This window comes from Dendropsophus ebraccatus, chromosome 2 (genome assembly GCF_027789765.1).
Source record: "Dendropsophus ebraccatus isolate aDenEbr1 chromosome 2, aDenEbr1.pat, whole genome shotgun sequence".
Classification (NCBI taxonomy): domain Eukaryota; kingdom Metazoa; phylum Chordata; class Amphibia; order Anura; family Hylidae; genus Dendropsophus; species Dendropsophus ebraccatus.
This window is the reverse complement of record NC_091455.1, coordinates 48589990-48615876: the sequence shown is the minus strand read 5'-3', so window position 1 is coordinate 48615876 and position 25887 is coordinate 48589990. Positions and strand designations below refer to the sequence as shown.

Here is a 25887-nt window from a genome sequence, read left to right as displayed (position 1 = left end):
CTACAGGGTGAGTATGTCCAGGTAAGTGAGGTCCTGTGCAGGGAGGGGCAGCAGTTTCTCCTTCACATGTGACCTAAACCCCCTCCTCCCCTGTGCAGAATGCTAATCCTGGCTGAGTGACAGAACACTAAATATCCTCACCCAAGTGCAGAGCTTCCCACTACTGTCATCCATACATCCTGCTGCAACCAACTCCACAGCAGCTGCGCTCAACTCTCTCCAGCAGCACAATAACACAGGATCACATGGATGTATAGGACGGGATCTCCTCCAGCTCAGCGCTCTGGAAAGATGGAGCTCACATGGAGAATATCACAGCTCATTCATCTCTGCCTTTTCTCCCAGACTTGGCTGTCTGGCAATTGCCACTTGTATAACAACCGGTATGCTGGGTAAGACTATTCACATCATTATTATAACTAACACTATACCATAGGCTGCATGCAATTATTACTGATGTAGCAGAGTTGGATTTGTCATGAAGTCTTCTAGGAATAGAAAAAATTTACAATGACTTTGTATTCTAATTCATGACTGTTGAGCCAGAATCTTTAATACCAGGGTACTGTTCGTATGTATGTTTGCCTATGAGTAAATCACTGGATACAATGCATTAGTCGCATTATTGTATATATGTGGGAACAAATACACACCTTAATACGGAATAATCCACAAAACCAACCACACTGACACAATGTAACCTTTTTGTGGAATTCGCTTTTTTATACTCTATTGCACGACTGCTTTTTTTGTGTGCAACCCCATAGATCTGAAAGTACAGTATGCCAAGTGACAAACTCAGCACTGCTATGTCTGTCCATGAGATGGAAAGTTTAGAAGGTAGCCATGTGATTTCCAGGATTTGCTAGAGTTTGTTTACAGGTATTTACAGGAGTTTTGCTATTCAATGAATGGAGGGATCTATGTGCTGCAATCCACAAAATAGGTAGAAGTGTTAAACAATAGTAAAATTTACACGATCAGCAATACTAATACTAACAGTAATGTACTGTAGGAGCCCCAGGAAGGGTTTAATTATAAAGGGATTTCACCACCAAATAACATGACTTTACCTTGAAGGGAATTTCCAACTATTAATATTTATTTCCAATTTACAGGAGGATTTTTGGGCCCCTACTGATCACTAGAATAGGGAACCCCAGTCTCATGTTCCTCTACCTATGGATAGCTGTGGGGGAAGGGGGAGGGTAGCATGGCCCACTCCATACAAGCTATTCTGTATATTGAATAATGCTTACATTATAAATATAGAGAATAAACACTAAATAAACCCTTTATATACTATATACAGTTAAGGCAGTGCCTGGGTTTGCAAAATGGAAAAATGGGAAAATAAACATCCCATACAGTAGCGCATTCTGCTCCCACTACATGTAGGGGCTATGGAGTGCAGCCTCTGACCTGTTGAGGCATAGACTTCACGAGACCCCTGAACATCTGCTGTACATTAGCAGAAGAGCCTTTAAGTCCTGTAAGTTGGGAGGTGGGACCTCCATGGGCCGGACTTGTTTTTCCAGCTCTTCCCAGAGATGTTCAATAGGGCTGAGATCTGGGGATTCTGGAGTCTATACCTTGATCTATTCCTCATATTTTGCAAACCATTCCTGAATCTGTAGTGTGGAAGGAGCATTGCCCTAAGCCCACTGTCTGCAATACGTAGGTGGTACGTCTCACAGTAAGATCCACATAAATGCCAAGAGACAAGGTCCAACCTGTCTTCTTCTCATCTTCTTCAAGTGCGTTCTCTTCTCCAAGTAGGCCACACATCAGCACCAGGCTGTCCACATGATGCAAAATAGGTGATAAATAAGACCAGGCCACCATCTTCCATTGCTCCATACTCTATTGTGATGCTCCTGTCTCCTATTTAGCTTCCTGGTCCATTCATATCAAGCTGTGATGTACTGTACTGTGTGGTCCGACATCCTTCTATCATAACCTTTGTTATTGTTGTACTGTCATCACCTTTTCCCTCATTCTTTATGTTTTTGACATTTCTATTTTATTAATTTTTAAATAATAAAGGAATTTTTTTCGCATTAGGAAGTTGTGCTCAATTAGTGTATGTGGTATATTTTGGTAGTCTCTTGAGTTTTCCTTGTCATATTGGTATTGACTATTTGCAGGGTATACTTTTTTGCACATGCGATTTATTTAGTTTTTTCCCTGTATATTGGAATTATTGTTGTATTAATTCTATCATAACCTGCAGTAACTTTTTTCAGCAAGTAATTCTTGTGTGGAATTGGACAAGACAGGCTAGCGCCCCCTATGGGCATCAATGAACTTTGTATTTTCATGATAATATTGCCAGTGTACAAGTTGTCCTTTTTGACATCTCAATACAAGGAACAACCACAAGATCTGATCCTCTAACCATTGTCAAAGTCACTGACATTACTAAGCGTGCCCATCTTTGCTGCCTCCAACACATCAATCTGAAGAACTGATGGTTCACTCACTACCTGATATATGTCGCCTCTGGTTATTGTGACAAGATAGTCAATGTCATTCAGGGGTCAGGGGTTTTATCATTATGGCTGATCCGTGTATAGTGTTTACAAGGTATCATGTTGCAGGAATGATGGTAGAGCAGACTTAAGATCATGACCTAGATCCTTATCTAGGCTGGTAGGTTAATGCGTACTATTACAATTGTCTCTGTGCTGCGATCTGCACGGCGATGACCGGCGTGGATCGCGGCAAGAATCCCAAGTGCAGCCCCCCCACCCCGTCGCCAGACGGCAGAGATGACAGGAGCGCATAATGTGCAGGAGCTGTCATCACATCTGACAAATTCTCACCTACTCCCCCGGTGGCGGCCGGCTTACACAAGCTCACCGGAATTGGAGTGGAATGCACGAACACTGGTTCATGCTGGTGCCAGGAGAAGAGGGCAGCGTAGTCCACGCCATTTCTGGTGAACATGTAAGCCGGGGGAAGTAGGTGAGTAGTTGTCAGATGCAATGAAAAGAGCACACATTATGCACTCCTGTCATCTCTGCTGCCAGGAGGCGTGGGGAAGGGAGGATCCGTGCCACGATCCGCACTAGGACATGTCCTATTTTTTTGTGGTGCCAATCTTTCTGAATCTTCTGATCTTATGAATGACTGCATTCACTTGAATGGGTCCTAAAATTGTCTATGGTCGCGGATCCGTGAGCACAGACAATTTTACGGGACGTGTGAATCCAGCCTTTAGCATTACACTGCGTCATACTGTCTTGGAAGTCTACCTGTATATAACTGAGAAGTGTAGTTTAGGATGAACAAAGGACCCATGGGAAATATTAACCTATGAATAAATTACAAGATATTAGGGGCCATGTATCAATAGTTTTATAAATGAACTCTTATTATAGATGATGAAAATATCTCATGTAGAAGTTAGACACAGTGAATCTAGACTGGGGAACATAAAAGTCATTATTGGGGCTCATAACTATCATAATGTGAACTATATGGCGCTCCTGTGATTGCCCTACCAGAACAGGCGATACTGTATTTAGGAGACATATTTAGCGAACAGTAGTGCACTTCCACTGCTAATGTTTTAGAGAAAGTTTAAACTCTGGAGAGTTTTTTTTAATACAGCAGTGTTACTTTGTAATATAACTTCATTAAAATAAATGTATATATATTTTTTTTATGTATCCACATCTGTTGGGTGGCAGCAATAAAAGTCAATCCGGCCCCTCTGCTGCCACCAATGTCCATGTTGGAAGTTGCAGGGCTCATTCTGGAGACCCACAGTGATCGCATGATACAATCGGGGAAGAGTGTGGCAGTACACTTCACTCCATGACCAGCAGGGACATCTGACTCTTTCTCTCTAGAGACTATAAAGTAGCAAATATGTCAGATTTTATTGATAGCCAGCGAGTGAAGTGTGCTGCCACGCACTCACCTGAGCTGTATCTCAGGAACACAGCGGGTTTCAGGAGTGTGACCTAGTGCAATCAGTGACTTTTGACATGTCTCTGGACAGTAATACTTTCAAGTCCCATTATAATTATTATACAGAAAAAATAGTGAATAAAACAAAGTCACATAAGATTTGTGATTGTGGGGATTCTGTACAATAACTATGCTTGCAACACAGTTTTGGTGAACAACAACGGAGACAGTATTACTGAAATTGCACATATCCGGAGAATACTGAGTAGTATGATTAATAAATAGAGGGTGATGACTGTACTATTTCATGGTACTGTCTGTTACTCATCTGCTTTTAGTTAGAGGTTTAGTACATCATCATTTTTAACCTTTCATATTTTATTGAGTGAGGCCAGGAAGACATGACAGCCTCAGGTGTTCAGTGACTTGTATTGGCCCACAAGAATGCATGTCACTAAATGAGAACATGTCAAAACTATTTTTCAAAATGACAAAAAAAAAAGAACAATTTAAGAGCAAAGTGCTAAATAGTACAACTTCACAAGTAGGATGTCAGTGTGATGACATCATCCATTCTATCAGACAGTAACTAAATGACGGGAAGTTGCTTAAGGCAAAAAAGCAAATTTTCCTCTCCTGCATCTCATTTAGTCCTGTAACATACTTAAAGGTTACGATGATGTCCCCCCCTTTCCCTTCTTTCCTCCAGACTATAAAGATTCAAATACTTAAAGTGTCACTGTCTGTAAATTTTTTTATTTTTTTAGTCCAGGCGATTTCAAGAAACTTTGTAGTTGAGTTTATTAGGCAAATATGCCATTATCTGCATGTAAAAAGCCTTTTCCCAGGTCCCCCCTCCTCTCCTTTCTGTCATCCACTTCTCATTATCAGGAAATCTCGACTGTTTTACATCAGTCGGATCCTGCCTGTGCTATGGAGAGGGGAGGGAGGAGGAGGAGGAGGAAGGAGGGGGATTAGTCGGCAGCAGAGAGCAGAGAACAAAGGATTACACCACAGGGAGCTGCTGAAAGCCCCTATTCAGAGGTCAGAGAGGTCAGTGCTGAGGTCAGAGGAGAGAGCCTGGTGATGTAGCTGTAAATTATCTCTTTGTTGTCCTGTTTTGGTGTCTCATCTCTCCCCTCTCCATAGAAAACAATAAAGACAGGGGGGAGAGCTTCAAACTGCTTTTTCATGATAAAAATGCATTTTTCGGCTAATAAACTCAATTACAACGTTTCTTAAAATCGCCTGTACTATTAATTTCTACAAAAAAATGTTTTAATGACAGTGACACTTTAAGTCTTTCCCTGATATATTACATGCCTGACAACCCCCCACCATTTTTGTAGCCCATTCTTAGACCTGTTCTATTTTATCATTATCTTTTTGTAGGTGAGGTCTCCAGAACTGGACACAGTATTCCAGATGTGGTCTCACCAAAGCTCTATACAGCGGGATCACAAACTCCCTCTTCCTACTGGTTATACCTCTAGCTATACAGCCCAGCATACCATTAGCATTCCCTGCCACCTGGTTGCACTGGTGGCTCATTTTAAACCTGTCTGAAATTACTACCCCTAAATCCTTCTCTTCTGAAGTCTTTGCCAACACAGTACTGCCAGTGTGATACCCAGATATAGGATTCCTCCTCCCTAAGTGCAATATTTCACATTTGGAAACATTGAACTGCAGTTTCCATAGTTTGGACCACTTATCTAGCAAAGCTAAATCATTCCCCATATTACTGACACCTCCAGGAATATCAACCCTATTGCACACTTTTGTGTCATCAGCAAACAGATAAACTTTACCTACCAAACCTTCTCCTATGTCACTATCCTTACCTACCAATCCTTCTCCTATGTCACTATCCTTACCTTCCAAACCTTCTGCTATGTCACTATACTTACCTACTAAACCTTCACTTATGTCACTTACAAACATATTGAAAAGAATAGGACACAGAACAGACCCTTGTGGCACACCACTTGTAACCAGTCTCTGCTCGGAATATATAACAATAACCCTCTGATATCTATCCTTCAGCCAGCCACAAATCCACTGAACTATCCAGGAATTAAGTCCAATTTTTTCTAACTTCTCTATCAGCTCTTTATAGGGAACTGTATGAAAGGCTTTGCCGGGGTCCAGATAGGCAATATTTATGTCACCACCTTCATCTGACACTTTTGTGACATAATCAAAGAAATCACTGAGATTAGTCTGACATGATTGGCCCACAGTAAAGCCATGCCACTTCAGGGATTTCAGACACATGGATATGATGTGTATTTATTACATATGTCCATACCGCAGATACAGAAGAACCTGTACCCATACAAGCTTGTCCATAAACAGATCCCTGGCACATTAGGATAACTTTTCCTGACTTCATGGGTGCAGTACAATATCATTCATCATACACATAATACTCCCTAATTACTGGCCTTATCTTTATCCCTGGAGCATTAGGATATCCTGAAACAACACACTGCTGGATTAAAGTATTCAAGGCAACCATTGCTTTAGCTGTAGTCTGTGGCATAGGGACAATCTAACTAATAACACACAAGCAGTTGTACTGTTCATGTCTTTTTAAGACCTCAGAAGATGTTTTATGAAGATGTATAAAACCAGGGACGTAACTACCACTATAGCAGCCATAGCGGCTGCTATGGGGCCTGCTGCATCAGGGGGCCCCATGGCCTGCTCCTGCAATACACTGGGCCCCCTGAGCCGTCATCATTTGCAGCACCGGGTGGCCCTGCTGGTCCCCTGGGTTTTGCAAATGTCCCTTTAACTGCAAGCACTCCTGACCAGAGCTAGCAGTTATGTAGTTATGACTTCACTTGACCGTTTAGTGGTCAGTCGGGGGGCCCAATCAAAAGTTTGCTATGGGGCCCAGCCATTTCTAGTTACGCCCCTGTATAAAACTGTATATAAATCCTTGGTTGGACAAACTGTTTACATTCAGAACTCTTGTTACACTTCCCAAGTGTGGGCGTCCTGTTAGGATCACTCCGAAAGCTGATTGGGCAACTGTGAAAGAAGTGAGAAAGAACCCAATGATAACAGCAAAAGATCAACTGATGGAAACACTGTAACTATCTCAGGCTGGCCAGAGAGCAACTAGATGTTCCACAATTATTCACTATTAATTTAAAGGTGCCTCAAAACATTTTACAGGGGAGTGTGAGGGCAGTAGCCCATGATTGTAGTCATAATGGAATTCACGAGATTGTATTGTGAGATGTAAGCCTCACAATACAGGTGTATTAACAGAGATCAGACAACCTCTTCTGCATAGAGTGAGATTTGGTGTACCATGGTTGTATTGGTGTCCCCATTCCACTGATAGCTGGTAACACTGGGCTGTCATTCTTCTTCTAACTGGTTTAGCTTTGGGTCATGCTGCAGGGTTGAGTCTAAAGCCCCTATTACAGGGCACAATTCAGAGGAGCAAGCCAGGGCCGACCTGTTAGATCAGCGCTCGCTTGCTCCTTGTTCCCCACTCACTGACGGCGCTATTACATGCACCAACCGCGAGGGGGTAAGAGCCGGGGGGGATGCTGAGCTTCCGGGGGGGCTGCCCGGTTGATCGCTGGACAGGACAGAACAGGAGCTCAAGAAACAGGCAAAGGTCAGAATACACAGGATAACAGAAACACAATGGTACATCTTTGCTAGGAATACTAGAAACCAACAACACTCAGGCACTGGATGCTGGGCACATTTCCATTCTATAAATAATTCCCAGCGTTAAGGGGGGGAGGGGAGGAAATAACAAATACGCAAACTGGCCCTTTGAGTGAGAGGAAGAACCTGGAACTACTGGAGTATTGTGGTATCTAAATGGGTCACAGAGCAGTAGGGAGACAGTGCTTCAGCAGAGGCCAGACAGTGCAGACTAGAGGGAACTTTAGAAATAACTCTTTTTTCGGTTTTCTTATTCAAATAAAGAAGGTTTCCACCAGAAATCCATACCGCAATTATCTGGTCTTACAAATCCATTGTTAAGAGAATGGAGCAATTTGGTTTAGTATATCACCAAGAGGGAAACAATTCATATTCTAACATGTCATAGATATATTTCCAAAACTCCCATCTTAAGCTTTCTACAGAGCATCTTCTTTAAGCAGCACTTTTGGCTCCAATCAGACATTTTTGTTACTGGAAATTTCTGAAGCAATTTCCATTGACCTGAGTGGCCCTTTTCTTAGAATTTTGTTTTGGAGACTTCCAGTAACAGAGGGTTTGGTCGCTCTATAGAATTGGAAATCAGTGGAGATCCGAGTTCACACTGGGATCCGATTATATATTATCACGTTTCAAGTGAAATTCTTATTTAAATAATTCTTCAGTCCCGCTGCTTCTGGTAGAACTCTCAGCTAATCAGGTTTATATTCTTCGCAGGTGCATCAGTACATGTGTAGGAAACTGAGCAGCAATTTTACATTATCCCCCTATTATCTAGACTGGTACAGCAGTGGTAGCTTACATCATTCTCTGTAAAACTGTAGAGTAAGGGAAAAAGAGACGTTGGGACAGCTGGGGAGTGTGGGCTGAAATATGTAGCTGTATGGGACTGGTGCTGACTAAGGAAAAGAATTCTTATTCACAATTCAAAGAAAGAAAACGGAGGCACTTACCAAACCATCTTCAAGGACTCTTATTGCTGCAAGTGCTAAGATAAACAATGCAGACATAGGGCAAGATGACAGCGTAGAAGTGCTTGCTACACTGACGTTGGCTCTCATGTCTGACTCCGGAAGATTTTGTTGCTTTGGATACACCCTATGCCAGGCAAATTCGGTGCACAAGCCCTATTCCAATTAATAAGTCTCATGCACGGAATTCTCCTGGTGTGAGATGTATCCATGGCAACCCGATCTTCCAGTGTCAGCTGCAATTGCACGCCGATCTGGAGATAGAATTATTGTGACAAATATCCTTTAGGGTAGCTTCATACACACCGTATCGCAGCGGATTTTCTGCTGCAGATCCGCAGCAGATTTGATCTAAATAACTGAACACAGTATCAAATCTGCTGCGGATCTGCTGCAGATCCGGTGTGTGTGTGTGAAGGCACCCTAAGGGTGCGTTCACACGTACAGTATCTGCAGCAGATTTGATGGTGCAGATTTGAATCTGCAGCAGATCTGCAACAGATCCGCAGCAGATCTGCAGCAGATTTGATGGCCCAGAATTGATTTGCTTTGAATCTGCAGCTTTAAATCTGCACCATCAAATCTGCTGCAGATCCTGTACGTGCAAACGCACCCTTAAAGGGATTTTCTGGGAAAAAACAGACTCACGATCTATCCGTCTCCATTCACTGTGTCTCGGTTACCAACGGGGGAAGGAATGTAATAGATTCATTCCCCACTGAGCATGATGTGTCAATATCATGCCAGCAGCGGGGAAACTCCTTGAATCAGCGGCACAACTTAAAATAATGGCCATTAGCGAACAATGACCACCAATAAATGTCCTGCACATTAATTTGACGGCCGCTGCGAACAACGACCATTATTCTAGGCATTGTGTGAACTAATGGCTGTTGTTTACATAGACTTCAATTGTTAAAGACTGAAAACAACAGCCGTTATTCTGAGTATCAAAAACGGATGTTATTTAAGTAAGTCAGTGCGTGAACATGGCCTAAGGGTGTACTATGTATGTGCAGTATATCAGAGCACAACAGAGTGTCCAGGCTCATAGGGATAAGTGAAAGCTAACACCAGCAGAGCAGAAATCTTGTGAACATTTCATACACAATTCATCTAATTGTCAGAAATAGCACAGTACACACACATGACAGCTTATCCTACAAAGCTACCTGAAATGCCAAGTATACTTTAAAGGAGAAGTCACGCAAAAAAAAAATTACAGACACGGAAACATAATAAAGAAAGTATACTTACCCATCCCTGTGCCCCTGTAGCGCCACTCTCGGACAGCTGCCGGATGTCATTTTCGTCTGGCCTCCTGGTACCTCTTGGCTCCTGCTGATGCAACTTCACAGGCCTGCTGATGGATTGTCCCCTCAGCCAATCAGTAACTGCAGCAGTGTCACACCCATGTCACTGATTGGCTGAGCAAGGCAGCAATGTGGAGGCATGGGGATGGGTAAGTATACTCTCTTTGTTATGTTCCCGCTGCTTACTATTATTTATTATTTATTATTATCCCCCTGCCTGCCTGTTACTTTTTATTTTCTTGGGACTTCTCCTTAAAGTAGGAACAAACTGCTGTATCTAAAGAAGCACATATTCATAATGCGTTACCACATAATTTTCATTATGGAATATTGTTTTAAGGGGGCTATACCATGAATTCTGTAAGTTTACAAAAACAGTTAGTCAACTATATTTCTACATCGTCATTAGTCTTTAGCTGTTTGGAAGCCATTTTCTTTTCCTTCCTGTTGCTGGAATTCAATTATTGGTCGTATGCTGATAGTGGTATAGCGATATAGTGGATATTGGTGGTATAGAGATATATAAACAGCCAGTACAGCCAAAAGCTTCAAAAAAATCATTAAGGGGAACAGTATACTTAAGAATGTATTGAAACATTTTACAGAAGAAGGTAAGGACTGTAGACCTTCAGATGAAGAGGTATTACATGATGCAACAAGACAGTGACCCAAAGCACACATGTAAATCACCCTTAATCCTATTGAGATGCTGTAGAATGGCCTGGAGAGGGTTGTGTATGCAAGGTATTTCAGAAATATTGATGAATGGTCAAAAATTCCTCCTGAAGATTGTACAAATCTTATTAGCAGTTACAGAAGAGCCAAAGAACAGTTTGGTGCAGGTGACTGCTGGTAAAGACGGATCTATGTGTTCATGAATCTTCTGTGGACGTCTCATCATGTAATCTCAGACAGACATGATGTGGAGGTCAGGGCGCTGTTGGAGCCATACTATCACTATCAGGACTCCTTGTTCTTCTTTACGATAAAGTCATTCTTAAAGTGTACCTGTTACTCCAAATAACTTTTAACATGTCATTAGACATGTTAAAAGTTATTGATCACAGCTGGTCTCATTGCTGAGAAGCAATCTGATCAGAAGATATAGCCATGAAGAGATCACGATCCACTCCCCAGCTGGCCGCTCATTCCATCAATATTTTTCAATGTAAGTCTATAAGAAAACATTACTGTAATGAGCGGCTGGCTAGGAAGTAGCTGCTGCATTTTTTTTTACATTTTTTATATATTTTTTTATCTCCTCTTTAGAGGAGTTTTTTTTTATTTGTTTACGATGGAGGGAGTATGCACAGAAAGGTCTGGCACTTGCAGCTGCTGTTGCATTTCCCGTTTTTGTCTGTATATTAGCCATAGCAGTGTGCAACCTGCATAGTGTGAACAGTGTTATTGGAATGTTGGCGTTTTTTTTTTCTCATTGTGTTATATGTGGGAAGTGTGGCTACCTTCTTCTAACTTGCAATCCACCCATCTCCTGTGGGTGATTTAAACAGAGTTTAGTTGGTTCCTTTATGCCCAGTTTTGTAGGCTTAATGTGAGCCTAAGAGAGGCCAATGTTAGGAACCATTTCTCTGAGGTCACCTTAACGTGGTGAGATGGCAAACTCTGTTTTGTCAAATGGTTTGCTAAGAAACTCATAAAAAAAAAATCTTTAGAGTTTATTTATTGTGTGTACGACAGGAGGAGCCTATGCCCTGGCACTTGCGGGTTACTGTTGCACTTTCCTGTGTATGCCTGATGACATTTTAAAAGTTACTTGTAGTGACAATGCCCAATTAAAGTGATACTGTCACAGTGTCTTCTTTCTGCTCTGAGGGTGGGTTCACACATAGCGTATCCACAGTGAATTTTACGCTGCAAGTTTGCTGCGAAATCCGCTGCGAATACGATCCCTGTCCATACTCGCAGTGGGATTGTCATCCCGCTGCAAGTATGTAAATGCCGTCCCCCTTAACGCCCCACTGCCAGGAAGTAACTTTACCTGCTCCACACTCCAGCTGCATCTGAGGCTCCCGTAGGTCGCATGCAACCAATCAGTGCACGGCCCCACCCTCCTTGCCTGTGTGGTGTCCCACCACGGGTGTTTCCTACGTCACACCTGTCGCAAAAGCCCTTTTTTCTCAAAGTTAAGTGGTGATAAAGGTACTTTCGCCACTAGGTGCCAGTGTTTTTTATGTGAACCCTTATATGTTGCACGGAAGCCCCAACACCATAGGAGACCCGGCTGCAAGGTCTGTGCAGTCGTTAAAGCTCAGTCAGCACAATTGTACTGATGCTCGGAATCATCATGGAATTTCAAGCGGGATCCACTTTGCGGATGTCGCTTGAAGTTCCTCTTGTCCCATTGATTCAATGTGATTTCTCAAGCACAATCCACGCTCCACTCAAATAATTGACATGAGAAATCAATCGCTGAAATTCCTTGCCGATTCCGTAGTGTGAACATGCTCTAAGGGTTGATGTCTAGGGTTGTTGTTCTGCTGCGGAATAAAAATTTGGAGCCAATCAGATGCCACCAATGGGAGGTGTGATACCTTGGAGCATTTTTTCCACCTGCTTAAAACCTTTGCACAATACTGTACCTTCACACTTACCACCATAAAAGTAATGCTGACACCACCGAAGGGCAGCGAGAAAGTAATGATGTTGGTATGCAGATGGCCACAGTGGATGGAGCCTACAATAGGTATGTACGTGTATGTATCTTTTTCTCTCATAAGATGCGCATTTTTTGCTTTAGGGTGAGCAATAAACTTATATCTTGTAAAAATACTTTTGAGGATTGTTACAAGGCGAAATCCAAGCCATCTGTTGTAAGTGATGGAGCTATAAGCTTAACCAGTGTGTGATGGAGAGCTTCGCAACTTTCCAATGGACTTTATGTCTCAGCTCCTGTTCAAGATCTCTGTTTTATGTCAGGGAATGTGAGCATGCTTGTTTACACCCCCAGGCTGAATACCTTCCTGACTATGTTCCATTGAAACAGGTGGAGGGTTTGTTACATGAGAGCTGGTACACTAAGGCCATGTTCGGATGCTGCACCACAAATCTCTGTTCATTTAGGCTTGAATCACACTGCGTTTTTACATCCGTTTAATTGTACCCATTTTTGAATGTTTAATCGTACATATTGTACATATTATATGTGTTTATAGACTTTTAGAACTAGGGGGGAAAGTTATCAAACCAGAAAGTTGCATTTTTTGGCGTAAAATGGCCAGATGTTAATTAATTTATTCGCAATTGGCCATTTTACGCCACCTTCGCTAGTGGGGCAGGGAGGGGGTGAATGGGGGGCGCGGACTCTGGGTCCGCTTCATTTATTATTTTTCGCAACGAAAAATGATAAGGAAACCTACGCCAGCTCTGAGCTGGTGTAGGTTGCCTTGCGCACACACTGGTGCGCACTGGATTTATGTAGAGGCAATGCGCCTCTACATAAATCTCCGTAGTGTCGGAGCTGCGAGGACATTTTTATGTCCAGCACCAGGCCCGCTTCTTCCATGAGGCGGAATGAGCCTTCCGCCTCAGGCGGCAGATCTTGCGGTCCGGCAGGGGCAGCATTATGTCCCCCCTGCTGTCATTTTTGTTAAGTATCACTTAACAAAAATGACAGCGGCCGCTCACCTGTCCTGTCGCCCGTGCTCTCCGCATGTCTCCACATCCCGTCAGGTCCCGCGACGTCACCCTGCAGCTGTCATCGACCTCCAGGCTGTGGTGAGTGCCTGGGATTGGTGGGAAATGCTCTGCGGCGATCGGGTCGCGCGGGGGCCGCCGGGGCAGTTTAATGCGGTGCGGGTGGCGCATCAAACCGCAACACCCCCCAGCGGCCCCGCGTGACCTGACCCGCACGACACTCACCACAGCCTGGAGGTCCATGACAGCTGCAGGGTGACGTTGCGGGACCTGACGGGATGTGGAGACAGCAGAGAGCGCGGGCCGGCTGTGGCATGGGACAGGTGAGCGGCTGGCTGGGGGGGGGGGCTATCGCGATGCCGGCCATCACTCAGGGGGCGGCCGCCTGAGGTTTGCCTCAGGCGGCAGTGACCCCAGAATCGGTCCTGTCCGGCATAAAAAACGCCGGACTTAATAAATGTCTCCCTATGTGCCTTATTGCGGGTATGTGAGTAGTTGCGCATTATACAGCAGCCATTGTGTGTATTGCAGTGATGATGCTATTATTTTCAGATATGATAGCTTTCAATTTAACACAATGGGATGCTTCTGGATCAGCAACGAGATCCACTGCTAATCCAGAAGTTCATGTCTCCATGGATATGGAGATGCAATGAGACGGTAATTGGCATGACCCCTGTTGAATCCAATGGGGGTCACATGCATTAGTCTCATTGCGTAGCCGTATCTATTGAGTTACACAATTTGCTCAGTATAGAGCACAAATTATGCTGTTTGCGTGACTCCTATTAAAATCAAAGTGAGTTACGCAAATTGCATAGCTCACCGGATTGTGCTGTTTTCAGCTTTCCAACCTCTCTGGTGGCCATGAATAGGCTGGAGGGGGTAGAGGAGGTATCAGTCTGAAGATAGGTGCATCTAGAGAACCCCACCAGCCATGTTTTCTCTGTTTATTGCTCAACTTCATGTCAAAATGACATACATTTTCATTTTGGGAATACTGTACATTTTTTTTTACGTTACTAGATTAGAAACAGAACAGATAACTGATTGTTTTCTTGGGGGTGGTGGGGGTTTACGTGCTCCTATGAGAGCTGTAAACAGACTTGTTTATGATGCACCTTTATATAATATTGAGCCAAATCCCATTGGATAAGTCTGAGTCTGCTGACATCTGTAACTCATTGCTTAGAAATGACTAATAATTGATGATAACATTTTAATGAGCCTTGCACATTTGTTATATATTAGTGGATTGTCCTATGCTGTGTTTTCATTACCCTAATGTCAAGGATGGTTTATAGGATTTTACCATTATACTTATTTTTTATGTATTATATATAAATATTTATCACCGTTTACACTGTATAAGTCCGTCGCTGTGATTTGAAAATATAAAATAATGTTCATATCTATCCAACAGTATTATTATAACATAATAAAAGAATACAGTCCTGGCCAGGACCACTTTACTTGTAAAGTTTAACTCCAACCCGCTATTTAGATCAGACATAGAGAGACACATTCCACTTTGTGCAGTTGAGTAGCCAAGGCAATGGTATGATGGTATGATTTCCAACAAGTTCAGTGCATGAGTTCTTGGACAGGCAATCCGCTTGGGCATGAAACTTGCTGGGTGTCATACGGTTGCCTTGGCAACCTGACTGTCCAGCATTGAATGTGTTTCTTCACGCAGATCTAAAGAATGAGTAGGGGCGCAACTTCACAGGTACCCTTAAAAAAAGTTGGTCAGGATGACACGAATGAATACAGGTAATTGCGATCGTCCAAAAAATGTTAGTTTTACAGCCCTAAAAATGTCTGTTATTTCCCTGATTGACTTCAAAGCCTCATATTTTGGTAAATTTAGGAGACATAATTTTTCTGGGGGAAAAAAAGTCCCAGTGTAAGGGTATATTCACACGGGCGGGCTCGCAGCAAGAATCTCGCTGCGAGCCCGCCCGTGTGAATATACCCTAAGGCTATGTTTGCACAACGTAAGTTCCGTGATAATCACGGTCGTTGTTCTGAGGGTATCCTGGCCGGAGTGTATACACATACTATACACTCCAGCTGGGATCCCTAGCGGTGCCAAAGAAAACTGACATATTCATTGAATAGCGGACGCAGAAAAACCTGTCAGTGCACACTATGTGTAGTGTGCTGTGGGGAGTTCTGATGCGGGCGCGCAGATGCGCCTGCATCAGAACTCTGCGGTGCTAAAGATCATCCAGCCAGTACTGCAGTACCGGCCGGAATGATATCTTCTGAGACCAGCCGTTCCGTGACCCAGCCAGGTCACGGAACGGCGGGTCTCTTACGTAGTGTGCCTAAAACAGCCTAAAACAGCATAGCTTTTACTATATGTAAATATGTATAAAGAAGGAACAAAAAATAGACAAAATGTCTCAAAAGTATGGCCAAAAAACATCTAAAATTCTTTGGCTTTTGTGTCTGTGAACACAGGGTCAAAATGGGCCTTAAAAATATGAGTGAATATAGCCTAAGGCTCCTTCCAAACAATGGTTTATTCTGTCCCCAAATTTGGAAAGATTAAGTACCCATATATTTTTATGTCCCCATACTTTCGTAAGTGTTATGGGGCTATGTTGGGGCCATGATCCGTGCCGAAAGGCAAGTCATTGTTTGGCTCATATTTGCATCAGGGATCACTTATTCTCATGGAATGGGTCCATGCTAATGCAGAGAGTTACTGATGGGGAGAATCGAGTCTAAAGTTGAGGTGACATAGAGTGACAATGCGCCTAACACTACATCTGAATGAGGTAGCTTTCAACTAGATTACCAATGGCTGCGCAATATAGTGGGTAACACTGCAGTTTGCCTGCAAAACTGTGCGCCTGTTATCCACATTTTGTGCTGCTCTGTATGGCTTTACCCTTAGGGGTATATTTATCAATGTAAAAATGCGTATTTTTTGTCGGAAAGTGGCCAGATGCAAATAAATTTATTAGCAAATGGCCGTTTTGCGAATAAAATATTCACATCTGGCCACTTTCCGACCGGTACACCAGGGGGGGCGGGGATGGGGTGTGGAGGGGGCGGAACAGGGGGCGTGGACTCAGAGTCCGCTCTATTCATCATTTTATTCGGCTCTGAGCTGGCGTAGGTTTCCTGACACGCGCACTGGCGCGCCTGGGATTTAAGTAGAGGCAGTACGCCTCTTCATAAATCTCCGTAGTATCGGCGCTGCAGAGACATTTTTAAGTCTGGAGCAGAAAACGTCGGACTTAATAAATGTCCCTCTTAGGCTTGATGGAAATGGGAATATTTGGGATCTGTGTTATGCGGATTCAGAATCCGGTAACCATAAACTCATTACACAGCAGTTTCTTCTCATTGCATGCAGTATGATAGCCCTATTATCCCAGAGATGAATTGCTGTTACTGCATGGCAGCATATAGAGTGCAATATGGGGTTGTGCTAGACCCCTTTACTGCACCCTGAACAGTCTTAAAGAACCCACATATAACATTGCCATGTGAATAAGGTTACATATCCAGACCCAGACAAATGTTTGCATCAGTAATAGAAAACACTCAGTGTCAGCGTTGATTGCATAAACTCAAACCATGGATCATTGCAAGTATCGGGATTTTTCAGCAGTTTGTAAGTAACTACATACTGCAATAAAACTCTTGCCTTAGGCTTGGCAATTTCTATGTAAGGTTTTCATTATAGACAGTTTTATATAAATTGTCTACTTTAATTATTAGGCTTTGAATATACAATGACAGTAAAGAAAACTTTCCATATGTGAAACAACCATAAAACAGAATCTAGATTGTATTGGTCATTGTTTCAGTTCATTTTTATGTTTAAAGTGGCATTTTGCTCAGAATTAACTTTAAATATGCTGCTGCCCTAGCCCAGAACATAACAGGCTATTCTTACCTCCCCCGATGTCCTCCTATGTCATCCTTGGTCCTCAGCTGAACGATCCCGTCTCCACTTCTGAAACAAACTTGTCTGTCAGTGGCAGACGATTCATCCAATCACTGACTGAGATGGGACAGCATCAAATCCAGTAATTGGCTGAGAGGGTTGTCACTGCTTTACGAGTCCATCTCAGAAATGCAGGTGAGATAGTTTAGCTGAGGGCCGAAGATAACGTAGAAGGACACTGGGGGGCTTTGGAAAGGTAAGAATAGCCTATTTGTTATGTTTTGCCCTGGGCAGCAACAAATCAAAACTTAATTCTGAGTGGATTGCCTCTTTACCACCTAAAGGCACACACTGTTGAAATTGAGTGGATGGCCACCATTTAATGGCAAATATTTACCATTACTTGAAAACAACGGCCGTTATTTGCCACTTAATTTTAACTGTGTGTGTGTGTGTGTGTACAAAGTCTACAGCCCCTGTCCCTATTCACCAATTATCTGCATGCAAAAAGAATGTAACAGCGTCCCATGAGGTGGTGTCAATACAACAATAGTAGTCTATTCCATCATGAAACACGCTCAAAAATAAGCTACAAGTGACGTTTCAACCAACAGGTTTTCTTTTGGCTGAAACATCGCTTGTAATTTTTATGTGTTTGTGTGTCATGATGGAATAAACGTTCGATGTATTGACCTATGTTACTTTCTTTGCATTCTGACTTTTGTGACTCTTTGGACTTTTTTTTGGACTGTTTTTTCTTTGGACTTTTCTCTGATAGAGCATGGCCTGACAGCTAGCTGAGAAGGAGTACTTTGGATCTCTTGTTCTTCTACATATTCACCAATTCTATCATACTGCCTGCTCCCATACTGGGGACGTGAGTACAGCTCTGTTTCATTGTTCCCATTCACTTATTATATAACACTGCTGGCTGCTTTCCCAGTACGAGAGCCAGCAGCATCACATACTAGGTGAATGGGAACGCCAAGAACGTCACTTTGTCCATTTTATCCCTGTCATCACACTGTTTGCAAATACCTAATGTTGCATACATTACTGTAAAGTAGTCCTGAGAACACGTGCAACATAGGCCTGTCTACAAAACAGGCACAGCGGGAAAGCAAGGAGCAAAGGATCAGCGCATATAGAGGCTGAAGACTGGACATGGGAATAACCCTTTATGAGGTTAAAAAAGCTGTCCCAAATATGAAGCCATAAAACGTCAGTGTTTCATACACGTCAAAATATTTTGTTCATTTTTTGGGAATGTGGCCACAATTGTATATGTGATATTGATTTGTGCTCCCGAGATTTAAATCTTAAAACGCGTAACAACAAATGGTAACTGATTTTATATAAACCGTATGTGCGCTGTTTATGTTTTCATGTCATTTGTTAGGTGGCTGTGTTCGTATAAAATAGGGGCTCTCATCTGGGTGACTGTGGCGTTTGGAATGTAAAGCATGTGTTGGAATGAAAGCCACTATTTACTGCCGCTGACTAATTCCTAATGAGATACCTAAGTCTCAAGCAGTAGCGTCCCCTTCCCTCCCGCAGTGTCCATGGCGAAATAGTAGCCTGTTATTTGGAGAAATCAAAGCTTTATTTTGTGTCCTTCAAGAGAGAAACTTAGAGAGAGAGAGAGACGTCATTACTGAGATACAGCTGCTTTATATAAGAAGAAATATGGCTCCGACCTGTCCGGGCGGTAATGGCCGGTCTCACTTTCTGAACCTGGGGCTCTAATTAGAGCTCAAGGGGATAGCTACACGGACTGAGAAAGTGCTCTCTGTGCCCCGGTATACAAAGGTGAAGACATAAGGGCAAAGCTGACAGGTCAAAAACACATTGGATTTTCTTGGATATTAGCTAGTTTAGACATGTGCTGAATTATCTATGTTCATGGTGGCTACTGGGATATATATATATATATATATATATATATCATACTATGTTGTGAACAAGGCGTGAGAGACGCCGAAACGCGTCAACAAATCGCATGTTTGTTTCTTGTATGTGGAGTTTGCATTAAATAAAGAAGGACGCTTTTATCCGCTACACTGGTGCTGGACTTTTCTCTTCGTACATGCTGCCCTGGCTCTGGGCTTTGCCGTGCACCGTGGGCGGATCTAGCAGGTGAGCTGACCCGCAATCAGCATTTGTCCATATATATATATATATATATATATATATATATATATATATATATACGGTATACATATATATATATATATATATATATATATATAGTGGTACCTTGGTTTAAGAGTAACTTGGTTTAAGAGCGTTTTGGTTTAAGAGCTCACAGTTTTTCAAAATTGTGACTTGGTTTAAGAGCATTGCTTTGGTTTAAGAGCTCCCTGTACTGGTTGGGAACGCGAGTGGAGGAGGGGCATGGCCTGCATAGCGGGGTCTACAGCACTGTACTCTGACCCAAGAAGTCTCCCTCACCTTCCAAATCATAGCAGATCCACTTCAGGCTGGGGCTTGCATCAGGGGACAGTGGGGGTAATCTCTGCATAGCTGTGACCCCTCTCTCCCCGGACAGAGAGCGCTGCTATACTGTGCCCACATCTGCCCTGCTCATTCCTTCATGCTCCCTGCAGTCTCTGTCAGTCCTTGTGTTTCCCATCCTCTCCATTACTGTACAGTAATTTATAATATCACATATTCTGCTGTTTCTGAATGTTTGTTTCATTAGTTTTACATGTTATTTAGAATAATAAATCATTATTTTGGGGTGTGGAACCAATTGTCTGCATTTCTATGAATTCTTATGGGAAAATATGCTTTGATTTAAGAGTGGATTTGGATTACAAACACAGTCCCGGAACGAATTATGCTCGTAATCCAAGGCACCACTGTATATATATATATACGGTATATATATATAATTATTATTATTATTATTATTTACTACGTTTAACCTATTGGCCTACGGATTCCCAGGTTCCTGAACACTTCTATTCACAACTATTCTTTTCATCTTTCAATACAGACTTTGTACATGGCCTGTCCAAGGGCCCAAGTACACAGAAAGATTATCGTACGAAAAATCGTTTTATCGTTCGAATAATCTTTCAGTGTGCACGCAGGCAACTATCAAATGATTAATGATAATTTGTTTGTGTTCGATGATCACATCTTTTGAGCTGACCATAAAATCATTGTTAAACATTCATTAATTGTTCACAAATGTTTCGTTCTATGTACCCATTGTTTGTTTGTACGCTGGGATCAGGAGTATAGAGTTTATGCACAATGGTAATAACGATCATAATCTTGATGGTAATTACGATTGTAACTAACGACTATTGCTCTGTGTATTGTCGTGAACGATTTCAGGCCGTTCTCAAAAGCGTTTGTTGGCAATTGTTTATCGTTAATCGGAGAAAACTAAAGATCGCTTAGTCTAATAAGACCCTTAATAGATACTGAGACACATTGCTTAGAGGAGTTTTTCATTATTTTGCATTGATAACATATGTAACTGAGCAGCAGTTATTTGGTGTCTCCATGTGCTTTGATAGGGAGGCCCTCTGTGTGCAGCTGCTAGAACTAGATATAGTGAAATCGCTGTATAAGAATTACATTCCATAACATTGAAATTGCAACATTAAAAAGGAAACATTGGGAAATTATACAGAATCGATAGACATATTAATGCGTACCTGTCATTAGGTAGTGATTCCCGATTGGCGATTGGAACTCACCCGATGTGATCATATCCAAAGTTCCTCGATCTTTTGACAGCAGGGGCGACTGCAAATGTATTGAGAGTGGTTGCCTAATGATAGGTATGTTATATATATATATATATATATATATATATATACCTCTGCTCTTTTATGATTGGATTGGTGCTTCTCTGTATAGAAATGAGACCTGTGAACGCAGCACAAAACCATGTTTTTCAGGATCAGTTTCATTGTGAATGCATATCAAATGAGGAAAAGTGATTTGAGAGACTTTGAACAAGACATGGTCATCAGAGCTAGACTAGCCCAGGGCCAGGATTTTAGAAACTGACGATCATGTTGGTTGTAATCGGCGAAAGGTGATCCTAAGCAAATTGTTGATGGACAGGGTTATATAAGCATGTCAAGAATCATTTCGATGAACAGTTGGTGCACATTCAAGGAAAGTGCAGCCAAATCCAATGACGATGTCCAACTAACAAATAACTAGTTTGTTCGTTAATAGAGATGAGTGCAACTCGAGCATGCTCAATTCCAATCGTTCAGCATTTGAATACCGGTGGCTGAGGTTTGATGCAGCATAGGGCTTATCCATATTTCTCTGGACTCCCTAGGGCTCTATCCAACTTCTTCAGCCACCAGTAATCAAATACCAAACAATCACACTCCAGTAAGCTCATCTCTAATTCTTAGGCTACATTCACACAGAGCAAAAGGAGCGGATTACGCAAGGAAATATTTCAGCCTGAAATCAACTGACGCTGAATTCCGAGCAGAATGTAAGCAGAATCCCTGCGTATTCCGCTAGGAAAGTGTTCAGCTCGTAATCAGCTCTTGACAAATTCAGCGCGGAATACTCGAGGAATCCGCGCTGAATCCGCATGCATTCAGCGCTGAAATTCAGCGAGTATTTGGTGAGTAAACTAGACTATACCAGAACATATACTAGAATCCTCCTCCCCCCCCCTTTTCCCCATTTCCGCGCTGATTCAGCGAGTAATTTCCGCTTGTATTACGCTTGTATTCCGCGCTGAAACAGAAAATCAGAGCCCCATTGATTTGTATAGGCTTCCGCTAGCGGAAGAATGAACATGTTCATTCTTCTGGCGGAAAGCGGATTAGTTCAGTGCGGAAATTCCACTGTGTGAACTGCAGAGCAGAATTTCCATTCAACACAATGGAAATTAGCTCTGCACCTATTTTAACGGCTGAAATTTCAGCGCTGATTCAGCGCAGAAATTCAGCTGCTTTTGCTCAGTGGGAACGAGCCCTTACCATGGATGGGTTATAACAACTGGTCACCAAATGGAAAAAGAAAACAGAAAGGGAAGACTCCAGGGAGCAAAACTTTTATCACTGGGCAGTGGAAATTAATTTCCAGGTCATATAAATCCAGATTTCTCTTGCACCATGATGATGGGGACAGAATTGGGTATAAGAAGCATGAATCTGTGAGTCCTTCAGGTTGGTGGAGACTGCATAATGGTGAGGAGCATGTTTTCTTGGTGCATCCTGGTCCTACTTCAGCCCTCTATGGCAGCCTTTTACCCTATGACAAGACAATGCACTATGCCACAAGATCTGTAAAGTCCGGTAACATGGCAGAAGGTTTTCTATACATCCCTTGCCTCCAGAGTCCCCAGATCTGAATCCCACAGAATAGGCTGTTAAGAGCACTTCAGTACCCTAATGTGCAGCAATACTGAGAAGTTATCCTGTCCGCATAGGACAATATTCCTACAGAACTTTTTTAATCTATACAACATTGAACTGTTGTGGTTCTGAAAGCCAAAGATGGTTAAACATGCTAAGAGATGGGTGTCTCTAATAAAGTGTCCTTTCAGAGTAAATGCTCCACCATACAGCCAATAAATCTATGATACAATAAGTAGACGCAGCGCACCCAGCCCACAGAGTGTAAGAACTAGCAGTAAGTAATGGTGCATTGTGAACCACTACTTACTTTAAAGGAGTGGGGATTCCCGCCATAATTACAGGAATTTTCGCTCTAAACTATACACTATAGAGGTGTCACTATGCAGTAATACAGAAGGTTGTTGTTAAGTAAACAAGAAGTTATAGGTACCCCAGAATAGTACCAATAAAAAAAGCAGCTAGCCTGGCAAAAACACTAGTGACCTGATCCCCACAGATCGGATTGGTAAGTATGCTCTATCCTCTAAGGCATAACGTTTAATATTGAATAACCCCTTTATGGTTGCCCCTGTTGCGTATATAGGAAGTGTATGGTGGGAACACACTGTTAGGAAGGGAGGCATCTGCTGCTCACTTTAGCACAAACATAAAAGGTAAAATAAAATACTCATAATTACCTGTTGCTGTAATATTGAGGTTTAAGGATGTTTCCAATTATTGTACATTTAATTTTAGACTGTATTTACTAACAGAAGACACAAAGTATACATTACACAATATCTTCCTTTCTGAATACTAGCTCCTACATAGTTCTAGTCAAATGTGTGCTCCGCCATTGAAAAGGTTAAATGACTAAATGCTCGCAGTGTAAAGCCAGATGCGTTCCACAGAAGTGTTACTTTCCTGCCAAGAGAATAAATCTTGATAAGCCTTTGGTCCTTCTTGGCTATAAAGAAATTCCTCAATAAAAGTGTAAATGCTTTTGCTGACAAATATTAGAGACACCTATGTGGCAGAAGGGAGCACATGTTGAAGATCATCTGGTCAAGGGGCTATTGCCAACCCTGACTGCACTGCCAGCAACTGCAAAACAGCCAACTGAGAGAGGACCTGTGGTCAGTCCAAGAAGTCTCTTATATTACTTTGACCTGGATCAAATTTTGATTTTACTTTTTTGCTACACCCCCAGCTTTATTGCAGGTTAACAGGGTATTCTGTAGATGAGGAATGTATACTCTACATTTGTGTGCTCCACTGTATTCTATCCACTGTCAGCAAGCACATAGTGAAGGACACTAACTGTGTATGTGACTGCACATTTCCTTCTCTGCCATCTGCTTGAGGAGGCACTGTTTCAACCCCCCCCCCCCCCCCCCCTACTTCTGGGCTCATCACAGCTCTGCTAAAAGTCTTTCCATCTGTCCTGACCAATCTTCTGTCGAGTTACAGGCCTCTCTCTACCAATGGGAGCACCTTCGCTGTTGGTTAAAAGGATAATTGGAGCAGGGCATGAGTATTCTGTTAGTCAGTCTCCTGCCACTTGCTCCAGAGTTTGTGTATGCTGAACTAGCTGTATCCAGAGTCAGTGTGTTGTCTTACAGGGGCCTGGCCACTGGCCAGTACAGGTTCCTGAGCTTCTGTACTGTCTGTTCCCATTCTTGTGTTCCTGATTCTGCTTAGCATGCCTTGCTAAGTCACCAGAGGTGTGACTACCACCCAAGGGAACCATCCTGTCCACCCGGAGAGGGGTCATTCTACTCAACTCAGGGGTCGGAGAAGCTGCATTTTGCCTATGTGCCCTTCTGCAAGCCGTTGAGTGCATGGGCTAATACTTGAGATCAGCTCCTACCAGTGTTCCTCCTGGTGCCAATGGTGCGGTGGGCTGCAGGATGCAGACGGGGATAGGGAGAAGCGGCCGGGGATGGGATATGCGGGCTGCAAGACGCGGCCGGGGATGGGGGATGCGGCCGAGGATGGGGGATGCGGCGGCGGGGCTGCGGACAGTGGGGGGTTAAAGCTGTGAGAATTTGCTATCATGGGAGTGAATGGTACTGTATCCGCAGCGGTTTTCACTTCGAATCCGCAGAAGTGAGATCCGCTGCGGATCCGGTAGGTTTGAAGGCACCCTAAAGGCAAAATACACGTAAAGTAACAAAAAAAGACTGTGATATTGTCATTTAAAATAAATCTGAAAAGAGACCAATCTCATACTAACCAAAGTATTTGGGAATAAACTGGAAGCTGGAAGTGACAGATTTTTGTTGATATCCAAACATTTCTAAGTAGGTGCCTTTAGCTGGAACAATGCTCAGCACTAAAGACACTTTAGATAAATTCCTCTGTTTTTTTCTTTTCAAACCTGGATGACTTAATTCCACAAGCAATGTGCCTGGAAACATCTGAGACTTCAGGATATGCGGAGCAGAACCGAGGCATCTACTGCTCATACAATGTCTTCAGTCAATAAATGATGAATATTGTTTAAGTAGACGCAGTCAGAAAAAGCTCTGTAAAAGCTGAACTGGTTGTCACATAGCGGGATTAGTTCTCCTACACTGAGATCAAACACAATACCACATTCATTTAAGAGTACATCCAATCTCCATGGATACAGAGACCCAATGAGGCTGTAATGCACGCGACCCCCATTGGATCGAAAGGACTTAGTAAATCTGTCGGTTGTGGCAGGTTTAAAAGGGAACCCAATTGGGCTGATATGGTTGCCTGGAGCACAGTATAAAGCTCCTGTGCAGCCCGCGGCTCATACCAGTCGCAGCTGCTGCAGCAGCTTAATGGAGAAGAAAATTAAATTTTATTTCGTGGGCACGCGGCAGGCAGGTAGTCATCTGGGCAGCCTTCCGCCAGTGTGTAGTCACCACTCTCTGCCTGTCAGCATGCTTGGAGGGGATGATTGACAGGCAGAGAGGCAAGTAGAGGCCAAAAACTTCAATTTCTCCAGTGTAAAGCTTCTCCAGTAAATTAGCAGCGGGCTGCACAGGAGCCCCAGAAAACTATATCAGTCCAACAGGGCTGACTGGTTTACTTTAAAGGACACAACCATGACACACTGGCGA

General features: G+C 42.8%; 1 protein-coding gene across 3 annotated transcripts in view; it reads left to right on the top strand.

Annotated features, from left to right (window-relative positions):
• The first annotated feature begins 240 nt into the window (after positions 1 to 240).
• Positions 241 to 25887, top strand: part of CPA6 (carboxypeptidase A6) — a 99634-nt gene continuing 73987 nt past the window's right edge. For 2 of the 3 annotated variants that reach the window (XM_069959972.1, XM_069959970.1), the window contains exon 1: positions 241 to 392. In XM_069959972.1, coding sequence (XP_069816073.1) covers positions 250 to 392 — 143 coding nt within the window. In that variant the 5' untranslated portion in view covers positions 241 to 249. Of the gene's footprint in view, positions 393 to 15243; positions 15326 to 25887 lie in introns of those variants that run through there. The other variant, XM_069959971.1, reaches the window with a different exon arrangement.